Genomic DNA, 26,813 nt, shown 5'->3' with positions numbered 1-26,813 from the left:
GGAGCCTAAAATAACAGCGGTCCAGCGGAGTCCTGCTGAACACGGGAGCCATGTGGAAGCGCTTTATTCCTCCAGACGGCCAGCCAGTCAGAAATACCTCTTGACTGCTTCTGCTGCTGCTCCTGGTCAGAAATGCCTCCACTCCTGCTGTCGGTCAGAAAGGCCCCAGCTTCGTAAAAATGAAAAGGCTCAAGGCAGCTCAAGTTAGGGCTTCCGCACACCGGCTCCGACAAAGTGATGAGCATTGCCCCGCAAAAGTTTAATTCCATTGTTTTCAATAGAACCCCCCACACTGGCGCCGATGTCCGCGGACATTTGCGGATGTCGGATAGCAATTAGAGACAAGTTCTATTTTGTCTGAGCCGCCCATTGACTATCAATGCTATGTTCGTGTAAAATTGGGTTTGGGGGTCGGAATTGTATCAGAAGCGAAAGTGCTCTGCAGTGCTGTCGGAGCCAATGTACAGAGGCCCTTAGGTAGATTGGCTCCTACTCTATGATTGTCATTTGGAACCTGCAGCTCCTCATAATGTGCCACTCAGACAATGGAAGCTTCAGTCCAGGCAAGATTTCTGAAAAGGTGCTTATTTAAGGTCCTGGAGGCAAATCATGTTAATTTTGGTATACAACTGTTTTAGGGGAATTCAATCACATCACTATTGACTGGAAAAGCACTACTCCACTGCTTCTGCTCCTGCTGCTGCTAGTCAGAAATGCCTCAACTGAGCAGAATTTAAAGGCAATAGGCAGTAGGGTCTACTGTGCTGTATTGTTGATTTGGAACCAGCATTCTCATAATCTGCACCATTCAGTCAGTGGAACAATTCGCTGATAAGTTGAATAAGCTTTACGACTATAATGCACTACTACCGCCTGTGTTGCTGCTGGGCAAAAACAAATGCTGAAAGCACTCGTATGAGTGTGACTCTGTGGAGCCTGTGACCTCATAGTGCGACTGTGAACTGGTCAGTGAGCAGAACACTTAACTATTGGTTGACACAATAAATAATGTGACTTAAGGGCAAGTCGTGATTTGCCAACAATTGTGACTTTCTTTGGCTTTCTTCTGTGCTTTATTCCAAAAGCTCAAAGTTGACTAAGCAAGCTGGGTTGTGATTGGCAAAGACTACAAACCAGGAAAATGTGCAAATGTTAGCAAACTGTCCCATTGATTGTGTCCCATTGATATTCGGACAAAACCCTAAAAATAACATTGCTTCAGGGCAAGTCGTAATTGTCCAAAAATAAATCAGTCGTCTTTGATTAAACTGGACCAAAAAAGAATATGTGATACACATCCAAAAAACCCTGCTGAACTTTCAATCACGTAACAGCTTTGTGTTTTGTGCCAATACTGGACCATGACTTTCTACAACGGTCTGTGGCTTACCAGAGTAGAGTAGACACAGGACAGAAATAGTTTTTTAGCTATTTATCTCCCGACCGTCAAATTTGCATGACAATAGCAGCACATTTTCTTTTTTTCCACATGATATGCAGAAGAAAGATAAAAAATTGCCTTGTTCAGCAGAATCAGTAACAATACACACACTGTTACTAAACATTCCAATGCCCATGTGCTTTAGCTATGGCAGCCGGCGTCAGAACTGTGTGTGTGTGTGTGTGTGTGTGTGTGTGTGTGTGTGTGTGTGTGTGTGTGTTTATGTATGTGCTGTCCCTCTGCTATTGCTGCTATTGCTACTGCTGTTGCTGCTATTGCGTTCCAAGCCAACTCTCATAAGTCTCTGTTCACTCCTGCCTGCCAGCAGAGCACACTACACAAAGTAGCCACTGACATTATTCACACAGCAATGTCTAGCACCGTTGTTTCTTTTATTACGAGTGAGTGAAACACTGACTAAGTAACTAATTATCTGAGTAATTATAAGCAAGCGCTGTTTATAGGTTAGGTAGTTACCGGTAGTTAGTTTGTGAGTTAGTTCGTTAGTTAATCATTAAGGTTGTTAGTCAGTTAGTTGGCTGATTGGTTTATTTTATAAAGCATGTTAGCGGTATAGGGGTTGAATAAAAAAGTGCAGTGAAAGTTTGAAATATCCATAATAATACATGAAACACACAGTGCATGGACAAGCAACAGTGTGAAGGACAAGGATTTACCCCCAAAGTGACCACTGTAGCTCCTAACCCAGTTACAGCAATAAATATACATTTTACATCTGACTGCCTCCTCCAGTGTTATTGACCTATCAGGCTGCGATGGCTCAAATGTTTGCGGTCCTGCCAAGACAAGTCCTCCCATGGAGAGAGAGAGAGAGAGTGTGAGAGAGAGAGAGAGAGAGAGAGAGAGAGAGAGAGAGAGAGAGAGAGAGAGAGAGAGAGAGAGAGAGAGAGAGGATCATGTTTTCACAGGAACTGCAGACCATCATCTCACCACTGATTCTGCTCTGGTTTGTTTAAAAGAACGAATGCCTGGCCTGGCATACCTGCCATGCACTATGAGCCATGCAACAAACCCAACGCCTGGCTTACCATAATCTGCAACAGTGATCTCTACTGTATGCAACAAACATCTGGCTTGGCATCTCAGCAATGTTGATACATTCAACAAACGCCTGGCTTACCATATCTACAACAGTAAAAGTGATACGGCATATGTAACCAATGCCTGGGTTGCCATATCTGTGATACATGTACCAAATGTCTAGTTAATCCATAATCTGCAACAATGTCTCTATACAATAAAAATCTGTTTTGGCATAACCTGCACCAGTGATGTATGCTAAAAAGGTCTTGTTTTCCACAATCTGCACCATACTCGCAACACCAGACTTGCCATAATCTGCTTCAGTGATCTCTATGCAATTAACGTCTGGCTTGCCACATATGCAATAGTGATCCATCTAACAATCGCCTGGCTACAATATTGGCAATGGGGATCCCTGCAACAGGCCACTGCAGTTGAAGTCAGCTGAGTGCAGACCAAGTCACCTTTATCTTTATCTTTTTATCTTTCAATCAAGCTGAAGATTCACTAGAAGTGAGTGAGTCAGCCTTCCCAAAATATGCCTCCCACAAATCAACTGCAGTGTGCAAACTGCACATACTTGTAGCCTACTTTGTAATAAATGTATAATGTGTGCACAGTAGTACAATGTATGCTGCAGCATGAATCAGTCAGATATGTTGTTTAACTAAGGAGCTGTTTCCACGTAGCAGGATATTTTTATATGTGGATATTTTTTTCTCCAGCTTAAATTGGTTTTGGCCTTCTGTTTCCACGTAGCAGATATTTAGAATCCAGATATAAAAAAGCAGGCTTTAAAAATATCCTACTTAGGGGGCTGAAACGCATTTTTACAATGGAGTATTTATTTTTATCCACATGTTGCGTTTACACTTAAACAGGAGAAAAAAATACCCTGCTAAAAATATCCTGCTACGTGGAAACAGCACCTAACTAGCAAGAGAAACTCCAAGGCACAGTCATTTGCAAAAGTTACACTCTTATATTTTAACACTGAATATGGACCAAAACGTCTGTCTAGTTTGCCATGCTCTACTGATAAATAAACGGCAGTAGTGAGTGGGGCTTTTCTCTAAACAACCGACTCACTTGCCTGAAGACCTTCATTAAACAGTTTGAAGATGAGCGTACTCGGCATAGGAAATACTTCCTCAAAACAATTGCAAAAGTTAAAAAAGCCTTTATTGCAGTGCCATGCTCACGTTAACCCTCTAGCCCCTTCAATGCACACACCGTACCTCCTGTGGCACGCTGTAATAGTCATTGAAAAGTGAACTAACATAGTACTACAATACTATGACATATCACAAGGCCTTCAGTAATGCACTATGACTTGGTCATTGCCATTCTGGTAACAGCACATTTATAATGCCGTGTCTTAATGGGTTAAAAACACGTTTCAGCAAGCCCGCCTTTGTCAGGTAGTCAAATGTTGTCCAAAGCATAGTCTACTTCAAACAAATCATTTTTGAGTCTAGGAAGTGCTCTTACAGAATATAGTGTATCTCAGAAAGTTGAAAACTATGGTTTTCTATGGTGATAGAAGTTTTTACACTGCATATGTGTTGCCAGGCTGGAAATCAGGTCTTACTGAGAATATATTCCACATTATAGGTCTCACACTGAAAGCCACCCTGTGTCATTACTATTCCCTTCATGTTTCAGTGTAGCCTGACCTTACCTACTGAAGCAGGGCATTATATACTGTAGATATTAGCATGATAGTGTATTTTATACATCAGGCAGTAGTTCCCATGCTGAAAGCCATCCTGTGTCATTCATTTTCCTAACCCCAGCGGATTAATGCAAAGGCTAGATATGACTGCCGCCTAGGGGCCCCACCTGCCAAGGGGTCCCTGATTGTCCAAAAGTGAACAATTGCATAATTGTGACAAGATGCAAAATTGAAAAATCAATCTGTTGTGTTGAGCAGAAATGTGTAGCCTCGGGGCCCCCCAGGCCATCTTAATCTGACCCTGCCTACCCCACTTCCTCTACTCTGCTCTACCCCTCCATGTTTCAGTGTATCCTGATCTTACAGACTCTGGGTTCCCCGCTGACAAGGGGGGCATTCATTTTTGCCTTTGAACACCATCTCCAAAGCCTGATGCACACACAAGCGTGCACGCGCACACACACACACACACACACACACACACACACACACACACACACACACACACACACACACACACACACACACACACACACACACACAGAGTCTGACCTACTTTATGGCGCTATGCAAACATTTCATCCTGCGCTTCAGAACGGCATGGGCAAGCAGGCACACACACACACACACACACACACACACACACACACACACACACACACACACACACACACACACACACACACACACACACACACACACAGAGGAGGGCCGGATTATGTTGTGCACATTGGACGTGTTATGACAGTTTCTCCATGTGTTCCAACGGAAAAGCCATCTCCTCCATTCTACTCCAAAGTAAGTGGGTGAAGGCTAACCCAAAGTGTTTAAATAGGGGGAAGACTTGTACTGCATGAGAAGGTCTTTTTGGGAGAATACCAAAGAATGGACAAGAAAATCCTGAATGGGACTTTGTGTCAGTGACAAGATACAACAGAGCAGATGATTTATCTCTCTTTTTTCCCTTCTTTACAAACACAGCAGCGAGGCCGGAGAATGTCAAACTCACGGGCGGGAGAGCTGAGCCGGTGTCGTAGTAAAAGCTATGTTTGCTCAAACTATCGGCAGTCGAGGAATACGGAACTTACTCAGAGTCAGAGGGTTACTATGCTCTCTCGGAGAGAGAGAGAGAGAGAGAGAGAGAGAGAGAGAGAGAGAGAGAGAGAGAGAGAATGGACCACCAACCCAAACCTTGCTGCCATAGCTGCTCATTTGGACAATGCCAAAATGTGAACTGACAAATGTTTCTTAACACAGCAAGGGTAAAGATCAGACATTTTAACAAAATAAAATGTCCCGACTTCAATGTGCAGGTAGACATCACAGCACCACCAACACATTCTACAGGTTCCTGATAGATCTAAAATCACTCCATTCCAGGAAATAACATAAAACTATTTGCTACTTAACCAAACTGGTCTATTTTCCGCTTGTGCACTCCCGTGCCAAGTGACCTAACTTGCACTAGGCTACTCGCTGTTCCCTACATGTGAGACGAGGTCACTCTCACTCACTCACTCACTCACTCACCAGTCCTTCGCAGGTGCTGATGGCAGCCTTCCCCACATGTCCTGAGTAGGTCACTGTGCCGAGGAGGTGGCAGGCGTTGTCTTTAGAGCCAGACGTCGTGCTGTTCAAGTCGCCGTGCCGCCTCTCCAACGTGTAGCCGTGCGCAAGCAGGTGCGTGTTGGCGGTCAAGTTAAAAAGTAAATCCCGGCCCTTGTGATGAAGTTTATAGTACAGCCGGTCGCGTGGTGACTCGCCAAGGTCCCTCTTCTGACGGCCACCAGAGAAGTGATGTGATAAAGAGTGAGATAGGAACTGTCCATCCTTGTCGACCTTTTCAGGATGGACCACAGACGAGTCTGATTGAGATTTGATGAAATGCTCTGTGGGTGAACATAAACATTGCATGTTTGAAGAGACGCTGCCTCCTCCAAATGACAGGGTGTCCATAGACAAGAAAAACTTTAAACTTCAAACACTGTCAGAGCGAACGTTGCGCGCACAACCACAGGCAAATTATCATGGATAATAACACGGGAATGAATCAAATAGATCGCTTTGATACTTGAACCGGGACATTAGAGCATTATTTCATGTAAAGGTGTAGTTTGTAACTTAGTTTGTTCAATTCTATACCACAGTTTCATTCATGCATGCACGAGTGTCAAGATGTACATCGCTATGATATTGAAACACAGTAGGCTAAAACATTGGTTACTAACCTTGTTCTGAGTCTGGAAAGTGCAGGTTATCCGAAATGGAGCACACGACGTGGACCGGTGCCAAAAAGAAAGCAAAATGTAACACAAAAAGTCCTTGACTCAGTCGCATGTTTCACTTCTTAACCGAAATCAAACAAAAATAAAATGTTGAGCGTCATTAAAAGATACGTTTGATTTGGCGGTGGTCTCACGACCACTTACATATATGAAAAGTTATCTCCATCTGTTACCAAAAGAGAAACATAACCCGCAGACCGGGAATTAAAGGAATATCATGTAAACTCAGTGAGAAAGCGCCAAGCTAGCAGCGAGGGGTGGAGTGTTCCACGGGCTAGTATCTAGTTTCTTTGCAAGGACCGAGAGGGAGTTGAGTGCACTCTGCAGCGAAAGCCCAGTGAGTCCAGATAAATCACTCTCCCCAGTTTACTCATAAAAACGCACAGTCGGACACCGCTGCATGTGGACAACTAGGTCTTATCGTTTGGTAGCCTAATGCATGAACCAAATATTTCGACAAGGAGCCAGTGCTGTGGTGGATCCAGACGCACGCAGCCCGAAAAATGTGTCGCTTCAGGGATGAATTTAGGACGCACAACTAACCTAAATTGGCGTTTCTTTCCAAATGAGGGCAGTGGGTGTGTTGAATTCAAATGGACATCCAAATATGGGCAGAGGAACCTAGAGTTGGTCAGGTTCGAATATGCTATATATTATGGTTGGTAATATTGCCAAATGATAATTCCCTTTGCAAGTGAAACTTGTGAAATGTACAACACTATAAGTTTACATTAGCCTTATGCAGTCATTTGGTTTCCTCTTCGTATCTCACGTGTGAATCCTCCACACATGGATCACCTGTAGTCTACCTGTGTGTGTGTCACCTGACATAAACATTATTTTGCTTCAGTACATTTCAGCTATGTGTACAAAATCCACTTTGTCTCCATTTGCCACCACAAATTCCCAGTCTTCATTTGTGGTTTAACTAAAACGGAAACGTGTAGGCTAACACTCCTCCAATACTTTGTTGTAACATAACATTCCTCTTTGCAATGTCTTGACTTGCCTGCTGCTGTTGGTATAAGGTTGCCGAGGCAGACTGAGTATGAAGGAACATGTTCCTGAACCAACTGAGGCGAACATTCTCTGCAGTTGGAATTTATAGATAGGATGATGTAGTTTTTTTCTCTCTGGGCCTATAACAAGGTTCTGGCAAAGGGTTTTAAACGGTCACTTAGGATGCTTTAGGATGGATACACATATGTTTCCAATCAACACAAAACAAAGATAGCACATGTGAACCTGCATTGTTTCTCTCTCTCTCTCTCTCTCTCTCTCTCTCTCTCTCTCTCTCTCTCTCTCTCTCTCTCTCTCACTCTCTTTCTTTCTCTCTCTCTCTCTCTCTCCACACACACACACACACACACACACACACACACACACACACACACACACACACACACACACACACACACACACACACACACACACACACACTCCAACACATATGCACTGCACACATGACCCTCAACCCCCCCTTGCGCAAACAAACACACATCATGAATCTATCTCCATGCACAATGGGGAACAATGGGGCAGGCAGGAGTCTCCAGGGCATGGTCTGCAGGGTCCTGATGGACTGCTGGCCAGTGTCCTGCTGGTCTGAGCTATACCAGGGACGGGTTATGATTCCACGTGCCCCCGAGCCAGACAACAAGAAAGGCCCCCCTTGATGATTGTTGCTAGTTTACAAAACGATTAAGGGTTTTAGGCAAGTTGTGAGAGTCTATGTTGTCAGGGAGTGGGGGGTCCCCCCCCCAAAAAAAATAAAGATACTGTTGTTGAAAGGGAGATTTTAATGCAACATAATGCAAATATGTAGAGGCTAGAGTGTCAGGCTCCCCTTGACTTCTGGGCCCCTGGGCCTGGGTCCGGTGTGCCGAGCAGTAATCGGCCCCTGTGAGCTACCCGTTGAGCTGAGCTATCAAGCCATTCCAATTCACTACAATTGCATGTCTGGTTTCAGGTTAGGACTGGTTTAGGCTTAGGTTGGGTTTAGATTATTTCGGCTCAACGTAGCAGTCCATATCGTCAAAACACAGACATTGCTAATGCCTATCCATCTAGATGCGCTGCCATTCCAATTCACTACAATTGCATGTCTGGTTTCAGGTTAGGACTGGTTTAGGCTTAGGTTGGGTTTAGATTATTTCGGCTCAACGTAGCAGTCCATATCGTCAAAACACAGACATTGCTAATGCCTATCCTAGATGCGCTGCTCGCTGCTGATCAGAGGTTAGGGTTAGGGATGTTAGCGGCTGTTCACATTGGCTCTGCCCATAGCTCATATTGATATGACACTAGTAGGATCTGCTGTGGGTCCCTGTGAGTGTCTGTGGCTCTGCTACCTCATTCTGACACAGCAGCGCATGTTGACATGTGTGCATGTGTCCTGTGTGTACTCTGTGTGTCTGCTGTGTGCTGTGTGCTGTGTGCGTGTCGGTCTGTGTGTGTGCTGTGTGTGTGTGTGTGTGTGTGTGTGTGTGTGTGTGTGTGCGTGTGTGTGTGTGTGTGTGTGTGTGTGTGTGTGTGTGTGTGTGTGTGTGTGTGTGTGTGTGTGTGTGTGTGTGTGTGCGCGTGCGTGCGTCTCTGCTGTGCTCCTCGGCGCCCCCTGAGACGCTCTCTAAACACTATAATGGGCCACCTAGTGGGACACACTGCATTCCTCACATGCTCACCTGGGCCAGCATTGGCTGACTAACAGTCATTTGCTACCAAATATGACTTTTTGGATAGGTTTATGTCTAAATTCCTATTTACATTTTCATCAGAATCAAAAACTCCTCTGAGTGGACTACAGGATTTTTTTTTACTCTAGTAGGCCTAGATGTTAACCCTTTTATTTAGAGCCCCTGTGATAACCTTATTGCCACCCGAAATGGTAATGACCATGTCTTATTCTGTTACACTAGACTCTTGGTAATGTCATAGCAATGTTGTTATGATATAGTCAAGGGTTTTCAGAAAAACAGTGAATTGCTCGCCATCACATGTACATGAAAGGGCTACCACTGATATTGTTTTCTTCTTTGTACATCTGGACTTTGTCAATAAAACTGTTGTCAACTGGAGTGTATTTGCATATACATTGTCCATTTTTACAATCTTTATTCTATTCAACTTCTGTTATGCCCTTTTCCTTCTCTGTGAATCAGTTGGCTTGCTTCAAACGAAATGAAATGCAGTGGCAAAAAGGTTACTTATTCCACAACGTACGTCAGCCGGCTGCATCATGCACTGTACGTATGTGAGTATGTAAGCTTGGTATGGACACAAGACGCGTGATACTTCTCCACATTAGAAGTTCATCCACGGACCGCGGTGCTCTTATGTAATGCAGGGCAGCCCAAATGAACAGCAAAGGGGTCAAGCATGTCTGCGAGTGGAGGGCAGCAGTAAATCCGATTTGTTTGGACTGTAATGTACATAGGGTCCCCTCATTCTGGCTCCATGAGACAAGTTCTTTTTCCGAGTGTTAATCATTCTATAATATCTACCCTAAAAGGCTAACAAGCAAAATTAGATAATATTGTATAATGCAGACCGTTCCACCAGTGGAACGTTTGAAATGACTTAACTACCATAGAACACTACAGCACTATGACATTAGGTTGAGTCCTTGGTTATTCTGAATTTGTCATTGCCATTCTGGTAACAGCACATTTATAACAGGGGCCACAGAAAAACTGAAGATGTTACCAAGATATAACATACAGGTTTATAATGGATGAGACAAGTCTCTGTATTGCAGCAAGGAGATAAGTTGGTTATAACATTTGAGATTCTTCACATTTTGAGTTCATCTTTCGGTTTATTTGACAAGTGATGGCTTATTTCCAATTTCCTGTGCCTTGGCCGATCATTACATATGAAATACTTCCACGGTGTAGCAGGTGGAGCTGGAGTCAATCTTTGATCTGTTTATACACCCCGAGGACACATGGTGGCCATGTAGACGAAACAGTCAAGTTCTAAGAACATAATGCAAGGCATTTTATTTTATAACCCATTTTCAAATCCAAAAAATGAGCAAAACATTCCAAAAAAGATCAAGATTGACCTGAAGGGACGTGTAGGTTAGGCCTAATGGCTCCTGTTCATTGTCATGAAGCTTGACATGTAACATCTTTTGTTGAGTCCTGTGGGTGTGGTTTAAGGGGTGTGTGTTTTCCTGACAGGGATTATGGTGTGTGTGTGTGTGTGTGTGTGTGTGTGTGTGTGTGTGTGTGTGTGTGTGTGTGTGTGTGTGTGTGTGTGTGTGTGTGTGTTCATCTTTGATGTTTTCATCCATTGACAGGTTGATGACCTCTTTCTTTACAGTGTGTGTTAATAATTGTGTGTGGGTTCAAACGGAATGAAAAAATATAGGCCTGCCATCAAACTGTCATAATGTTATGTTTCAATGACAAAGAAACAAGTCGCTACGCTCCAACTTATGATCTAGCCTTCTCTCCTACTCCACAACTATCTATATTTAATCAAAATCATAATAAAAAGAACATGCATGGCGAATGTGACGAATAACATGCCGTTTACGTCATTAATATTGCCATGCACAAATCTATCAGAGGCCAATGATGAATTCACACGACTCTTCAGTACTCCTCTTTGTCCAGCAGATGGCACGAATTCGTAGATTAGGATGAACTTTGGTCCATATCAAAGATCACCACAAAGTCAAAATGCAGTTGGTATCTCAACGAGAGGGAGATGGTATGACATTATTGGTTGAGGTAGGAAGCTGTGGTAGTTATACCTCGCTATTTCCCTTTGAAAACTTTGTTGCTTTAAATACGTCCCTTTTTTAATGTAAGACGTCCCATTTTTACCTGTCTGACAGGTAGCGTGGCGTTACGTCATAGACTATTTGCGCATGCACACGACTTGGTTTCTTCAAGGTGTCATATGAAATTTGACAGATTGGGGCACACACCGGTCTAGTCATACATTGCAACACACCACTTCCTGCGTTGTAAATCATGGTTTGAGCTAGTTTAGGCTTCTCGGTTGTTGTCTCAGCTGGGTGGTCGGTGCTCTGGGAAGAATGGAGGACTCGTGGGGAACGGTAATGTCGGTGGCGAAGGTGTGGTTCTCTTTGATAGTGGGACTCATCATGTTTCCTGCTATGTTCGGGGTCTCTCTCGGAATAACGGAAACATACATGAAGATCTTAATCAAGACCTTGGAGGTAAACAAACACATCAAATAACCTACAATAGGATGGGCAAAAATAACTGATATGAAATGAAGATACATGTATTATTACAATGTAGTAGGCGTAGTATTAACACACTACTTTTCATTTATTACTTTGACAACACATTGTATTGAGCCACTGACTGGAATATGTGCGTTGTGTGTGTAGAGGAAGTTCTATTTCATCATAAACTGTCACAAGTTATTACCAGAGTAACGCTGGGAAATCTTCTGCTTCTTCTTCTTCTGTCTGTCTTGTTCTAGTGGGCCACTATGAGGATACAGAGAGGGGCTAAAGAGCAACAGATCCCGGAATCCCCAACCAGTGGTGAGCTTGTGTGAATCACACTGTTAGAGTTCAGGCGCGGCTGGTTCATTAAGGGCAGATGGGCAGTGCCCCTCCAAAGATTCTTCCTCTGAGAAAAGTAGATCCATTCAGAAATTGTAGATAAAATATGTATTGCAACCTCAATCACACTGGGAATCGTATTACATCAATGCTGTGGTTTGTGACGAGCTTTGCGAGTGAATCGGGTTTTATTTTTGTTGATAAGTCAAGTTTACATCCAGTGTGGCTGTTTAACGTTACTGTCTATGGCACTGGCCTGGGCAGATTTCTCGCCGCCTCAGCTAAGCCCGGCCCCCTCGCCCCGATCCCATTCTACAAAATTAGCACTGTAGCCTACTTAGCATAATATCATAACATAAGCGCGACTTTATGGGCGCTATCAGGGCAGATGTATGATCTGCCCTGACCAATGACAGGTTGGTGGCCCTGCCTGCTTTGAAAAAGACACAAAAAACATATTACTCCGCTCATCTCTAACCTGTGGGATTTTATTAACTCCATTGCCGCAAATTTCCCTCACAAAATCGGTGGATTAAACGGATAACCATGTCGGATTTGACGAAGGATATGTGTTGACCGGTTAAGGATTCACGTTTGGGGTAGGTACAGTTTGTATATTTGCTATTGCAAAGTTTAAGGTTTTATGACCGAAGTGTTTGCATAATGGGTTACTGTCTGCTATTTAATGAAATTTGTGGGCTTGCAATGTTGAGACAGCAAGCAAATGTGTAGCTTCGTGAAGTCTGCTGCTGCTACCCCCACGTAGCCGACTAGCTGATGACATTCTCTGAGAAGCTGTGTTGGACTTACTACATAGTTTAAACAAAGCGTGAGGGATTATGAATCAAGTCTTTGTAAAATAGGGAAACTGTAAGTTATATAATGAAATATCTGAGCTTATTGAGCGTGGGTGTTGTTGACAGCTTCGTTTCCGAAAGCTAGCTAAAAAAATACACCTGCACACGGTCCAGCCTAGCATTGCAGAACAGGAGCGAGTCTGTTGGATAGTGAGCTTCAGTGGCTGAATGCTCAATTCCCCTTTTAAGTTTTAACCATGGCTACTCGTTTCGAAAATAGGCACGTCCTTTCCCGGTATTGGTAGCATTTGGTTCTGTGGTACATTTGAACCGGCAGCAAGAGGACGACTGACTGAATTGAATAGGGTTGCAGGGCTTGTTGATTTGGTTGCATCCAATGTGATGTACGAACGGTGAAGGCGAGATCACTCGTCTATAGGCAGCAGCAGTTTGTACTGTAGTAGCCTACTTGAGGACAGTTTGTTTCGCATGTTGGTCGACAAAAATGCTTCTACATTTCAAACGAGTATGTTTGCACACGAGGAGTTTTGCTCTGCTTTGGCAAAGGCTACGATGCTGGCTACGATACGAGGCTACGATAGCCTTAGTTTTCCTGATTGTTCTTGCTGTCCGGTTGCGTGGAGTGCATATTCTTGTCGTGTTGCTTGTCACAAACTCCAACTCCGCAAGCGGACAAAGCATTATTCTTATAATTTCTTAACATATCTGCAATCGCTCTGCTTAAATGAGCAAGAGAACTAGCTGCGTGGAGAGAACTGTCAAAAACAGCTTTCTTCAGAACAGAAGTTGAACAGATAACGCGCATGCCTGATATATATAATAAGTGCGGTGTATCACGGGAGGTGGAGTTTTACTAACACACCAAACACTGCGTAAACGCTCTCCTGTCTTGCCTACACACGCAATGCAACTCGTAAATGATACAGTATTGATTTTATTATTATGGACTTGATCGCCAAAATTTCTGCCCTGCCTGTTTTCCCATCCACCGGCCGCTACTGTTAGAGTTGGAAACAGAATGGGAGGGTATTTTAACTGGTCAAGTGTGGTGGAACATTTTTGTGTGATTGGAAGGATTGGAAGTTGGAATTCACCTACAGTTGTCAGAGTCCCTAGTTGTAGTAAAAAAAATAAATTAAAATAAAAAAACATTTCGATGCTAAGCGATGTCTCAAGTCATTGTCAAATGTGTTGCGCAAGCATCAGGCATGGCTTCAGACAGGAGAGTTGTACACTGGTAGTAGGCGACCTATCAACATCTTGAGGCAATCTTGCAATCTTGCATTGCATAAGATTGGCCTGCCTCTCTGCAGTCTCTCACTGGACTTTGACCCCCGGCCAATTAGTTGCGCCCTATTTTTTATTGGATTGATTGTAGCTTTCTTACTGGCACAGTGGGTCACAGAGAACAGTGTCACAACCTTATCTGTTTGACTCTCTGGTCCTTGTCAGTCAACAAGCAGGGCTGAATAAAAATGGCTGTGGCTGTTGCACACTCACTAGGAGGGTGAGGGGCATTGTCATGAGATAGATTCTTTAGGTGATGGTTACATGGCCTATTTTTAAATTCAAATACATTTTTTATCCCTTTAAGTGTAAACACAACATGTGGATTTTTATTTTTATTTATAACTCCATTGTGACAGGTGAGTTTTAGCCCACTAAAGTTTTTAAAACTCTGTTTACATGTGATAAGATGTAGAACAGAGAGACTGCGTACGAGTTTTTTTTCCTTATGCCATCCGATTTTTAAATTATTAAGACAATAACTATTTTTAATTTTTATTTTATTTTTGTATTTAAATTTTTTTTACCATCCAACTCAGCACAGAGCAGTTGCAATCCCCATTTCACTGCCAATTGTGCTTGCACAAGGCAGCACGACAAATAAAAATCTTGAATCTTGAATCTTGAACGAGAGACCTAAACCAATGCATTTTCAAAAATATTAATATACATGTAATGCCCTCACTGGCTGTGTGAGGACAATATGAGTAGCTTTGGCTTATTCTTTCTTTCATTATGGTCTAATGTAATGACTTTCACCGTTGCATGGTATGTCGGACAATACAGGGACACTTTCAACAGGTTTACATACACCTACCGGAGCTGGAGATAAGAGCAATGTGGAAAGTGTTGGATTCATGTTCACTTAATTCACGGGCTCAGCTCGTTCACATAGAGAGGAAGGATAGCTTTTTGGAGCAGGAGAATTGAAGAGCTTCAGGGAGATAGCAGGGTGATGCAGAGAAAGGCAGAGGGAGAGGAGGAGATGGAGAGATTGAGATGTATTCATGTTCATTTCACCGTCTTTGTGACGTCCTGGCATCACCGATAGGCAGGAAAGGTCTCTGGAGCTGGAGATTGGTGTGGTGGTAGAGAGAGAGAGAGAGAGAAGAGAGAAGAGAGAGAAAAGATAGACAGACAAGAGATTTAGAAATGAATTTGCCTTCTGATGGCTATACAGCAGGGATGGGGGACCGTTTTCATTGGAGGGCCACTTCAGCTATTATAAAGTCCTCCAAGGGCTGTACTATGAACATTAACCAGGATTTCCCCCAGTTCTTTTACTGCACGTATCCATATAGGCCTACTATATTGAAGGTGCCCACTGTTTACAACAGACTCCACCTTCACTAGTCCCCCTTATACAGTGTATTTCAAATGGGATTTCAGAGATTTCTTTTAAAAATGTCATATTTCATGTGAAATTGCATTACATTAAAATTGTATCGGAGGCCAGATAAGATGCCCTCAAGGGCTGTAAACGGCCCTCGAGACAAAGGTTCCCCACCCCGGCTCTACAGGCACCATCAAGCAGCAGGACTGCTCTCTGGAGCCAAAGACCAGGGAGCTGGAGAGAAAAATAAACAGACAAACAGGCAGATTAATTTCAATGACTTTCCTTCATGGCTTAACCCCTTAGCGCAGCACCTATGTTATAACCTTACTGTCACCAAAATTGTAATGTCTATGTCTTCATCTGTTACTTAAGGCTCTCGGCACTGTCATAGCAATGTTGTTATGATGTAGTTGAGTATTTTCAGCAAATAGTGAATAGGCCCGCCAGCGACCCCATCTGCAGTAAGAGGCTACGGTTCACCCTGTTTCTCCTCTCCAGGAATCATCGAGAGGCAGGACAGCTCTTTGGAGCAGGAGATCGGGGAGCTGCGTCGGAGTCGAAGTGCAGGAGGAGGAACAGGAGGAGACTTCACGCTGAGCGACGTCTTCTACTTCGGCCGCAAGGGCATCGAGACCATTGTGGAGGACGAGGTGTGTGTGTGTGTGTGTGTGTGTGTGTGTGTGTGTGTGTGTGTGTGTGTGTGTGTGTGTGTGTGTGTGTGTGTGTGTGTGTGTGTGTGTGTGTGTGTGTGTGTGTGTGTGTGTTTTGTGTCTTTGTGTGCACATATGTGTGCATGCATACGTGTTTTTTGTGTGTATGTGTGTGTATGTTTATGTGTGTGCGTTTGTGTGTGTGTGTGTGTTTTGTGTCTTTGTGCGCACGTATGTGTGCATGCATACGTGTTTTTTGTGTGTATGTGTGTGTATGTTTATGTGTGTGCGTTTGTGTGTGTGTGTGTGTGTGTGTGTGTGTGTGTGTGTGTGTGTGTGTGTGTGTGTGTGTGTGTGTGTGTGTGTGTGTGTGTGTGTGTGTGTGTGTGTGATTTATTCAACTTTACTCTTCTCTACTGTAGGTGACCCAGCGTTTCACCTCTGAGGAGCTGGCCTCCTGGAACCTCCTAACGCGCACCAACATCAACTTTACATACATCAGCCTACGGCTCACCATACTGTGGGGAGTGGGGGTGGTGGTGCGATACTGCATACTGCTACCTCTCAGGTAAATGAGGATCTTTCCTTACTTATTTGGCAACGGGTTGTTTTGAATTAGTCAGATTGAAGGACTTAATGGTGAGCAATATAGCCAAATACAGTTTTTCTCGATTGTAAAAACACAATTTCTGGAATCATGTCTTGAATTCTACTACACACAAACCCAAAAACTCACACGCAATGGGCAAAGCCCCTCACTCCTCCTGATAAATGAACGTTTTGTCTGAAAACAGTGTTGTCACATTGTTGTCAGCCATCATTTGAATAGGAAAATGTATGAACCACTTGAGCACTAAACATAACGTGCATATGGTAAAACACTATAATCATGGACACTCCTGGACACTTTATGGCCACTTTGTCTTGGCTTCTATGTGCCACTTAGCTAAGGCACATGTGAACACTGTGGACACTTTACACTTTATATTTTGGTGTGTGTGTGTGTGTGTGTGTGTGTGTGTGTGTGTGTGTGTGTGTGTGTGTGTGTGTGTGTGTGTGTGTGTGTGTGTGTGTGTGTGTGTGTGTGTGTTTGTGTGTGTGTGTGTGTGTGTGTGTGTGTGTGTGTGTGTGGTTCTGTGTGTGTGTGTGTGTGTGTGTGTGTGTGTGTGTGTGTGTGTGTGTGTGTGTGGTTCTGTGTGTGTGTGTGTGGTTCTGTGTGTGTGTGTGTGTGTGTGTGTGTGTGTGTGTGTGTGTGTGTGTGTGTGTGTGTGTGTGTGTGTGTGTGTGTGTGTGTGTGTGTGTGTGTGTGTGTGAGTGTGTGTGTGTGTGTGAGAGAGAGAGAGAGATGCCTTGGCAAAATGTATGCAACAGTGAGCTATATATGATTATTTTATGTGTAAATATGTGTGTTATGTCTTGTGGGCAATGTCTTTATTTATGTGTGTATGCTACTTGACACCTTAATTTCCCCCTGGGATCAATAAATGATACTCTACTCTACTCTACTCTCTCTACTCTACTCTACTCATAATGGCCTGCAGCGCAACATGTCTTGCTCAGTTTTCCATTTACCACAGAGAGTAAGCTATATATGAGTGGTAAAATATCAAGATATTGTTTTCCGCCTGAGAGCACACAGATGTGTGGCAGCAAATCTACTTCACACAAATGTCTGATGCTGATAAACGCTGCTCTAATGTATTGTAAAATATTTGGTACCACATGAAAGTATCCTCTTGTATTACCTATTGTATTACCTATTGTATTACCGTCAACAACTCAAAGTGATGTGTGAACTCACTGCATCTTCTCATCTGTTCATCAATATCCACATTTATGTGTGTCCATATAGAGTGATGATTGCCAATTGTAAACGGCTTTGAAAGGAGTTTGTACATGTGATGAAGTGCACATAGTGGGACACTAGATTCTCGTATATTTAATGACAGTGTGTTCCATGTGAAAACCAGGACTTTTCTTCATGAAAATAATGTCAAATGCAGAGAATTGTGTGCAGTATTTTGGGGGGAAAAGTGTGTTTTAGAACAGAATCTTTACTGCAAAGAAGAATTTTGGCTTGTAGTTAAGTGGCATTGGTTCAGGGCGTTGGTAAATTGGTGAGATGTTTTCAGAATTGTTTCTGAAGTACCAGAAATTGTGTGTAATCTATTGAGAAGAACTGTAATAATTCACAAAAAAGAGAAAAGGGAATGCTTCACTGGGTCCTGTATCCAGTTAGTAAAAAAGGATGCTCATCAAAAAGAACTTGGGCGTCCAAACTTCCACTGTCGGTCAAAAAATTGGCTCACATGGTTGGTTGCCAGTGTCTTGCCCCTCCTCACAACACCGCGTTTATAACCAAAAAAAACATGTATAGCACTGTATGATATGCTAGGTGGAGTACTGTTAGGGACTCCAGAATATTGATGCATGGAAACACCTTATGCCGAACATTTGAGGAGAATTCTATAATGATCAAGAATGATGACCGGGATACAACAATCAGTATTCATATAAAAACACCTTATCCTGAATTTGATAATAATCATGATAAGCCTCATATTCAGGATACTGAACTCCATATAAGCATACTCATTGTGAACTTCCACATCAGACTGAGGCTCACCATTCGGTGTGGAGTTGTGGTGGTCTCCACTACACCGTTATCCATGGCTGAAGTAAAATCAAGCATTGGTCCATGGACTGTTGTGTTGCCAATACCCTATATCTAAAACCTAAATAATTGTTACATTAAGTTATATTGGATAAAAGTGTGTGCTAAGTATTAAGGACATCTAATAGATTCTACACTACCGTCCCATAGAAAACCTCTGAAGCTTAGAAGTGATGCACTAATGACATTGACAACTCTAGTGCTCATTGCTCATTGCAAGTAGAGGAGTGGAGACGAAATACTGCATTATTTCCAAAGGAAATTAAGACAAATGAGCTCTTTCAATAACACATCTTGTGGTTGTTATTTCAGAGTTACGCTGGCGAGTATTGGCATCATCTGGCTGGTGATGGGCACTACAGTCGTGGGGTTTCTGCCCAACAGCAGGTAATGTTCTACATTCACATGATGGATTTACATCCCCAGCTTGGCCAGAGATGTCAAAAGTAACATTTAAAGTAAAAAAAGAAACACAGTTTCCCTCCAACACAGGTAACTTATCTCAGTAACCAGTAGACCTCTGTACTTGTCTTCCGATCAGCTAACTATTCTGATTGGAGCACATTTGTGGTGGGCTCTTAAAAGAATGTATAGAAGGAAAAGCTTCAAGATTTAAAGTGGCTTGAAGCTCATTCCACGCTCTGGGTGCAAATGATCAGAATGCTGTTTTTCCTATTTCAGTTCTTGTAAATGGTGTATGTAAAAGTTTTTTTGTCTGAAGACCTAGTCCTGTAAGTGCTATCCTGAACAGAAAGTAAATTTAAAATGTATAAAGGTAGTTTTCCCATAAGGGCTTTGGCAATAAAAGTCAGCGCATGCATTTTCCTCCTTAAGGAAAGAGAAAACCATTGTACATTTTCATAAAGAGTGCAGTGGTGAATCCTGATATCCAAGATCCAAGATATGGAAAGCACTTCCTCATTCTAAACAAGAAACCCAACTTTGGTCTAAGTTTCTTACAGAGGTTCTCAATATGGATACCAAAACACATCTTATCATCCAGCCAGATCCCTAAATACGTGTAGGATGATACTCCTTCTATATTAGTGTCATCTTGTGTTGAAACACTAATGTTAGGTGAAGAGCATGATTGTGTGAATAATATTGTTTTCAATCTATCTCATTAGGTACAGTATAATATACTAACTAGTGTAACAGCTATGTAATACCACGTGCTAGTGTTGTACTGACATCATGACTTGACTTTTACTTTTGCTATTGACACCTCTGAACAAGCCTTTGGTGTGTACTTGAATGTCTGTCGGTCTGTCTGTCTGTCTGTCTGTCTGACTGTCTGTCTGTCTGTCTGTCTGTCTGTCTGTCTGTCTGTCTGTCTGTCTGTCTGTCTGTCCTTTAGGGTTAAGAACTGGCTGAGTGAGCTGGTCCATGTGATGTGCTACAGGATCCTTGCAAGAGGCCTCTCAGCTGTGATCCACTACCACAACAAGTAAGTAAAGTGCCTCAGGGACCTGCGATCTCCTCCTCCTCTCTCCAGAGGCAACCTGATCTCACGGAATTCAGTGAAACAAACTTGGTCCTTTGGGATATGAAATCTGTGGCAGTTTCATGGCTTTTTGCCAAAATCACAGTGCAGCACAGGGGTCACAGTGCAGCACATTGTTCATTGCGTTCTATATTCCCACAGCATTATATTACTGTAAATCTTTAGAAAAGTGTCAAACCCCACGGTGGTGAAATACCTTTTCCAGTCAGTCGATTCCAAATTCTGTTACTAAAGGAAAGAATGCTATAGCAATGTAAGATGTGTGTACCAAGACAATCCCTAACCCTAACTTGTCAGTAAAGACATGTACTTTGAGAAATACCCTTTCCTCTTGGTTGATACCTAATTCTTGTACTACTGTACAGGAAAGAATACTAGCAATATTAGATGGGCCTATGGCCGTAACTACCATTGAGGACACAGAGGTCATGTCGTCAGTATTTTTTTCAGTAATGTAAAATGTATCTGTAATGAAAATCGATATATAATCAACAATGTTAAATTCAGTCTGTATACGCCACCATTTATCCTCAAGGCAGTGATTAATGAAAACAAACTTAAGAGTTTGACCTAAGTGTTTGAAGCATTCTAAATGTTCAGTATATGTTTACAGCACGCAGTGTTTGACCTCGGTATTTGAAAATGTCTGGTTACGGCCCTGGGTGGGTCCTGCCGAAAACAATTCCCAACTGTAACCTAGTAGCAAAATGTTTTTTGAGAACATCTCACGAGAACATTTGAGAATATCTTTGATCTTTGAACAATCTTGAAAGACCATAAATCAGAGCATAAAACTGAGTGCATATATAGAGCTGTGGGAATGTAGACACAGCACTTCCGACTTTCCATCATGGAAAGTTTTTCCGTAACCCCCATCATGGAATTCTGGCAAAATCTGTGAAGCTGCCACAGATTATGTGTCCCATGGGGCCGTGTTCATTTCTCGGAATTCAGTGAGTTCATGTTGAGAGGGGTGCTGCAAGAGAGAGGCGCACTATCAAATGTCTTCATACTTACTCAGGCCCACTCTATGCAAATCACAGCCACAGTGGCACACACTGTACTGTATGAAGCCAGTTGTAGTCCTCCAGTGTGGGAGATACAAGTCTGCTCTGGAGGTGGCCATCTAGAGTTTCACAATTGCACAAAAAAAGGAAATGCACTTAGAAGTTCACACACATCCAATGCCATTTCCTTTACATTCCTTTATTTTATTTTTCTTTATGTTTTCATTCATTCATTCTTTCTTTCTTTATTTCTTTCTGGATCTCGTTCACAGGGAAAACAGGCCCAAAAGGGGTGGTATTTGCGTCGCCAATCATACTTCGCCGATTGACGTCGTCATTCTGGCCAACGATGGCTGCTACGCTATGGTATGTTACTGTAACACACAAACACACAAACTTTGTCAAAAAACTGTTGTTATACTCAAGCTTCCTAAACAAGTCCAGTTTATCACAACTAAACTTGTTTGACAAACATGACCCGGATGGATGATGGAAAGAATCTTCGCAGACACAGAGAAGAGCATGGTTGTTGATATGAACAGAGAAGAGCATGGTTGTTGATATGGGGGTTGTTGTGGGGCTTGTTGTGTGGCCCGGCCCCTCACCATTTGTTTTTGCCCCCCCCCCCACCACCGTCAGGTCGGGCAAGTTCACGGTGGCCTGATGGGGGTGATCCAGAGAGCCATGGAGAGGTCCTGTCCTCACATCTGGTTCGAGAGATCCGAGATGAAAGACCGCCACCTAGTGACAAAGAGGTACTACGACAGGCAGACGGTGGTATTGCATTCATGCAACATTACATTGCATTACTTTACCTAACACTTTGTTTTTATCCAAAGTGAATTCCACAATGAAACAGAGCCGTATATAAAGACCGCCACCTAGTGACAAAGAGGTACTATGGCAGACAGTGGTATTGCAGTTATGCAACATTACGTTACATTACTTTACACGAGACTTTACATAGTTTTTATCCAAAGTGAATTACACAAGGTGGAATGAACGCGCTGCTGTTGTGTGGAGGAGTGTGGACTAAGTAAGGCGCTAGGTATTTCCTCCACAATTACCTTCATTACCTTCTTAACGGCTTTGCAAGGAACATTAACATGTCTTGCTCATTTGTACTGATCAAAGTGCACTATATTTTCTCCCCCTCATGCACCGTCGTACTTATCTTTTATATTGTTTCATGGACAGCTGATACAGATCCTTTAGCAGGTTTCAGCCGTGATAGCCATCAGATATGCCCTCTCTGGTGCAATGTGAACATTGCAGATGTAAAGATAGTGATCTTAACAGCTGTGGCCTGTGCACAGATAAGACAAAAGACTGTAAAACAGACTAAACAAAGCCTCAGCGCACCACACACAAATACACACATGAATACACACACGGGCAAGCATGCATTCTCGCTCGCGCGCGCGTGTGCACACACACGCACGCACGCGCGCGCGCACACACACACACACACACACACACACACACACACACACACACACACACACACACACACACACACACACACACACACACACACACACACACACACACACACCACTTACTGCTTAGGACTGGATAACTTCAAAGCACTTAACCTATTGTAAACATTATTAACGTTATTATTGCTTTATTGTGTACTTGTGGATATACTTGCTTTGTCTGTGCTGTGGTTCTGATGTAACGTAGGACTGCATTGTAATGAACAAACGTAAACAAGAAGTTCCAAGAAAGTATTACATGATTACAGCTGCAATAAAATAAATTACATTACATTGCACTTAGCTAACGCTTTCATTTTATTCAAAGCGACTTACAACTACAGTATTTTCAGGGTATTAGTTACAGTCCGTGGAGCAATGTGGGGTTAGGTGCCTTGCTCAAGGGCACTTCAGCCATGGATGGAGATGTAGGGGGAGGTCAGGGAGGATTCGAACCGGCAACCCCTAGATTGAAAGACCAACTCTCTAACCACTAGGCCACGGCTGCCCAAATAAATGTCTTATAAAATGTATTATTAGTAGTAGTATTCTGTCTCATTATACAATGTTTGTATTATAACTGTCCCACCTGTTGTGTCTTGTGTCCCCAGACTGACAGACCATGTGAATGACAAGGGCAAGCTTCCCATCCTGATCTTCCCCGAGGGTAGGAAGGATATTTAGGACATTCACACTAATGATTCAGAAATGTCAACGTGATGCTTGTGTAATTACAATATAAGCTAAGTAATAGTCCTAAGTAATGATCATGTTCAAGTAATGACTTGTAGACTAATCCGTTGCTCTCTGGTGTCCATAGGAACATGCATCAATAACACCTCAGTGATGATGTTTAAAAAAGGAAGCTTTGAGATCGGTGGAACCATCTACCCAGTTGCTATAAAGGTGCACGCTCTTTTCTACTGAAATGTCCTTTTTAAAATAATCATATGCTGTGCAGTATTTTTTGTAATTTCAATCACCTAAATGTATCAGGGTTTCCAGTTTCTGCTTGGTAGGTTTTGTTGTGGCGGACCACCACAGCTACTTTTTCGTCTCCACATCTTCAGAACATCCATTGCATGGATCCCTAAGCATTTGCCTATATGTATACATTTCTACACTGTCCCGTGCCTGTGTTCGAGCCTCAGGCTTGGTGCATTCATGTATTCAATTACAGTACGTAAAGCACAAGTCACCATTTTTGGATGTTTTTTGTTTGAAAAATAATCTGAGTGACGTGACGTGATTGTGGCCCCTGAACCCTGGACTGCCCCCCTGCACCTTGAAAGACATCCTAGAGGAAACACCGTTAATCATGCTAAATATCTCAGTATGTTCAGTATGATCCATAGTTTGGTGATCAGTTTAAAGAAATGAGTCAAAACAAAATAAAAAAACTGTGTATCATCATTTATGTCTCGTCATTGTTGGTGATGCTAATGCATATGACACACTGTATATAGTAAATGACCTGCTAAATATCCTATGCATATAATGTGGCCTTGTTTTCTTTTTGTCTGAATAGTATGACCCCCAGTTTGGGGATGCGTTCTGGAACAGCTCCAAGTACAACATGGTGAGCTACCTGCTGAGGATGATGACCAGCTGGGCCATCATGTGCAACGTCTGGTACCTGCCCTCTATGACACAAGAGGTAAACAATGGACTAGGAATACTGTGGAATACAGATACAATTATGTTCATGATAATGTTTACTTGTATTTATATTGCCATCGTGTGCAATGTCTGGGACAGCCGTGGTGTAATGGTTAGGACTGTACTGCCGTACAATTTCAGAACGCAGTAACTCAAAAATGGTACAGACCAAAAAATGGGCTTCAAAATACCTCCTTTGGCGGAATCCCATTTCGAATTTCTAGGTTAGAAATTAGGTTAGAAATGTAGATTAGGTTAGAAATTTCATTGTCCCCAGTGGGAACATTTTTGTCAGCAAGTGAGGTAAGACCATACATGTTGCATTGCCTGTGGCATGCTGGAACAAATACTCCCCTTGAGCAAGGCACCTAACCCCACAATGCTCCAGGGACTGTAATCAATATTCTGTATCTACATGATTGTAACAAAGTGACTGACGTTTCCATGCTCCTGCATCTTCCTCGCTAAGACACCGTGCTACAGTATCTGCAACAGGCGATCCGAGTTCGAGTCCGGACCGGGCCCTTTCCCGACTGCCCCTGCCCCATCTCTCTCTCCCACTCTCTTTCTGTCATCTCTTCACTGTCCTGGCTACTTTAAAGGCATGAGAGCCTCTCCCCCCCCCCCCCAAAAAAAACATTAAAAAGACCTGTTTTGACTCTGATGAAAACTTAGGTGCAGCAAAATAAAACACGTCTAAAAATATGATTAGTGCCGCTGGGTTTAGTCGCTGAGAAGTAGCCCAGTCTGTCTTGAGAGATAGAAGTTTGTTTGTGTCTGGTACCTCCCCTCCATGACACATTTATATATAGGCCAACTATAAATACGGTGTAATAGATATTAAATAGGGGTTTGGTTGCATTTAAAAATACATCATGGATGGGTGGATGGGTGGATGGATAGATGGATGAATGAAGGGATGGATGGTTGAAGCGTTTCTTTCCTCTGTGTTTCTCCCACTACATTCCTATCAGATGAGATGAGATTAAAGATGATCCTTCTCTTCTCTTCTTTCCACAGGAAAGAGAAGATGCAGTTCAGTTTGCAAACAGAGTCAAGTCAGCCATCGCACGACAGGGTGGACTTGTAGATTTATCATGGTAAACACGCATGCACGCACACACGCACACACACACACACACACGACAGTAATAGCAATAATAACAACACAGTTTGCCTTCATCTTTCACCTTTATTCCCACATAAAATAAAGCAGGCTGTAGAGTGTTTGTGATTGTTTATGTCATGACGTCATTGGGCGTGTGTGTGTGTGTGTGTGTGTGTGTGTGTGTGTGTGTGTGTGTGTGTGTGTGTGTGTGTGTGTGTGTGTGTGTGTGTGTGTGTGTGTGTGTGTGTGTCTCTCTTCTGTGTGTGTGTGTGTGTGTGTGTGCGCGCGTGCGTGCGTGCGTGTGTGTGTGTGTGTATGCGTGGGTGGGTGTGTGTCTTGTGTGTGTGTGTGTTTGTGTGTGTGCGTGCTTGTGTGTTGTAGGGATGGAGGTCTGAAGAGAGGCAAAGTGAAGGAGACGTTAAAGGAGCAACAGCAGAAGAAGTACAGCAGTATGGTGGTGGGAGAGGAGAGCACTGGCAGTGGCAGCAGCAGCGAATGACCACACACACACACACACACACACACACACACACACACACACACACACACACACACACACACACACACACACACACACACACACACACACACCATCACAGACACATGCACACACACACACACACACACACACAAACCCCATCACAGACGCATGCACACACACACACACACACACCATCACAGACGCAAGCCCACACCCTAACAGACGCACGCACGTACACACACACACACACACACACACACACACACTTGAAGCCTTCCTACACTCCCTCTACTCTCCTGATCTGGCCTCCAAGTGCCAAGGCTCCTCCTCAGGCTCCTCCTCAGAGCCATTCATGGGAATCGATGACCAGAGTTCACGTTGAATTGGGACTCTATGCATCATGTAAAAAAAGAAGAAAATCTGCACACTGTTGCTGCTCACCGATTTCGTAACAAAACGCTACGACCTCTATCGGACTTCATAGGTCTTAGTCGTTGTGTTACTAAATCCGTGAGCAGCAACACTGTGCGGATGTTCTTCTTTTTCTTTGCGTTTGTTGTTTGACCCGGCCCCTGCTTTATTGGATGTGCGTACATCCTGGACACTACTTTTGGACTCTACGCACCATCCCACAGCTTGCAAGTGAATCATGGTGGGACAAACATCAATTCTGGAGAGAAGCTGTAGCACATTGCTCCTTAAAGTTTCAACCAATTTATTTTATGTAACCGTTCAAAAGTTCGGTGTTTGAACCTAATGAATGGTTAAAACTTTGCGCTCCAGTTTCTCTCTTCAATTCATGATTAGAGCCCTTCAGG

The 26,813-nt window shown here is 43.1% G+C and overlaps 2 protein-coding genes across 2 annotated transcripts in view; one reads left to right on the top strand and one right to left on the bottom strand.

Moving 5' to 3' along the window:
• adamts12 (ADAM metallopeptidase with thrombospondin type 1 motif, 12) overlaps positions 1 to 6,954 on the bottom strand; it is a 54,279-nt gene extending 47,325 nt beyond the window's left edge. Inside the window, exons 1-2 of the mRNA XM_063194212.1 lie at positions 6,389 to 6,954; positions 5,691 to 6,049 (exon numbers count right to left, since the gene is read on the bottom strand). Of these exons, the coding sequence (XP_063050282.1) occupies positions 5,691 to 6,049; positions 6,389 to 6,497 (468 nt within the window). The 5' untranslated portion in view covers positions 6,498 to 6,954. The remainder of the gene's footprint in view (positions 1 to 5,690; positions 6,050 to 6,388) is intronic.
• A 4,214-nt stretch (positions 6,955 to 11,168) lies between these two features.
• agpat9l (1-acylglycerol-3-phosphate O-acyltransferase 9, like) lies at positions 11,169 to 26,143 on the top strand. Its single transcript, XM_063194559.1, has 13 exons — positions 11,169 to 11,636; positions 11,909 to 11,972; positions 15,933 to 16,084; positions 16,507 to 16,652; positions 19,071 to 19,145; positions 20,116 to 20,205; positions 21,542 to 21,635; positions 21,909 to 22,024; positions 23,359 to 23,414; positions 23,568 to 23,653; positions 24,276 to 24,404; positions 25,427 to 25,506; positions 25,896 to 26,143. Exons 1-13 carry the CDS (start codon positions 11,493 to 11,495, stop codon positions 26,011 to 26,013), a joined length of 1,350 nt encoding a protein of 449 aa, XP_063050629.1. The 5' UTR covers positions 11,169 to 11,492; the 3' UTR covers positions 26,014 to 26,143.
• Positions 26,144 to 26,813: the final 670 nt, after the last annotated feature.

Source organism: Engraulis encrasicolus, chromosome 3, assembly GCF_034702125.1.
Source record: "Engraulis encrasicolus isolate BLACKSEA-1 chromosome 3, IST_EnEncr_1.0, whole genome shotgun sequence".
NCBI lineage: Eukaryota > Metazoa > Chordata > Actinopteri > Clupeiformes > Engraulidae > Engraulis > Engraulis encrasicolus.
The sequence above is the reverse complement of the archived record's forward strand: the minus strand, read 5'-3'. Positions and strand labels throughout refer to the sequence as shown.

Coding starts and splice junctions, on each gene's coding strand:
- agpat9l (XM_063194559.1), top strand. CDS start 11,493: ATGGAGGACTCGTGGGGAACGGTAATGTCGGTGGCGAAGGTGTGGTTC. Junction 11,637..11,908: donor TCTTAATCAAGACCTTGGAG/GTAAACAAACAC, acceptor GTCTTGTTCTAG/TGGGCCACTATGAGGATACA. Junction 23,654..24,275: donor TCTACCCAGTTGCTATAAAG/GTGCACGCTCTT, acceptor TTGTCTGAATAG/TATGACCCCCAGTTTGGGGA.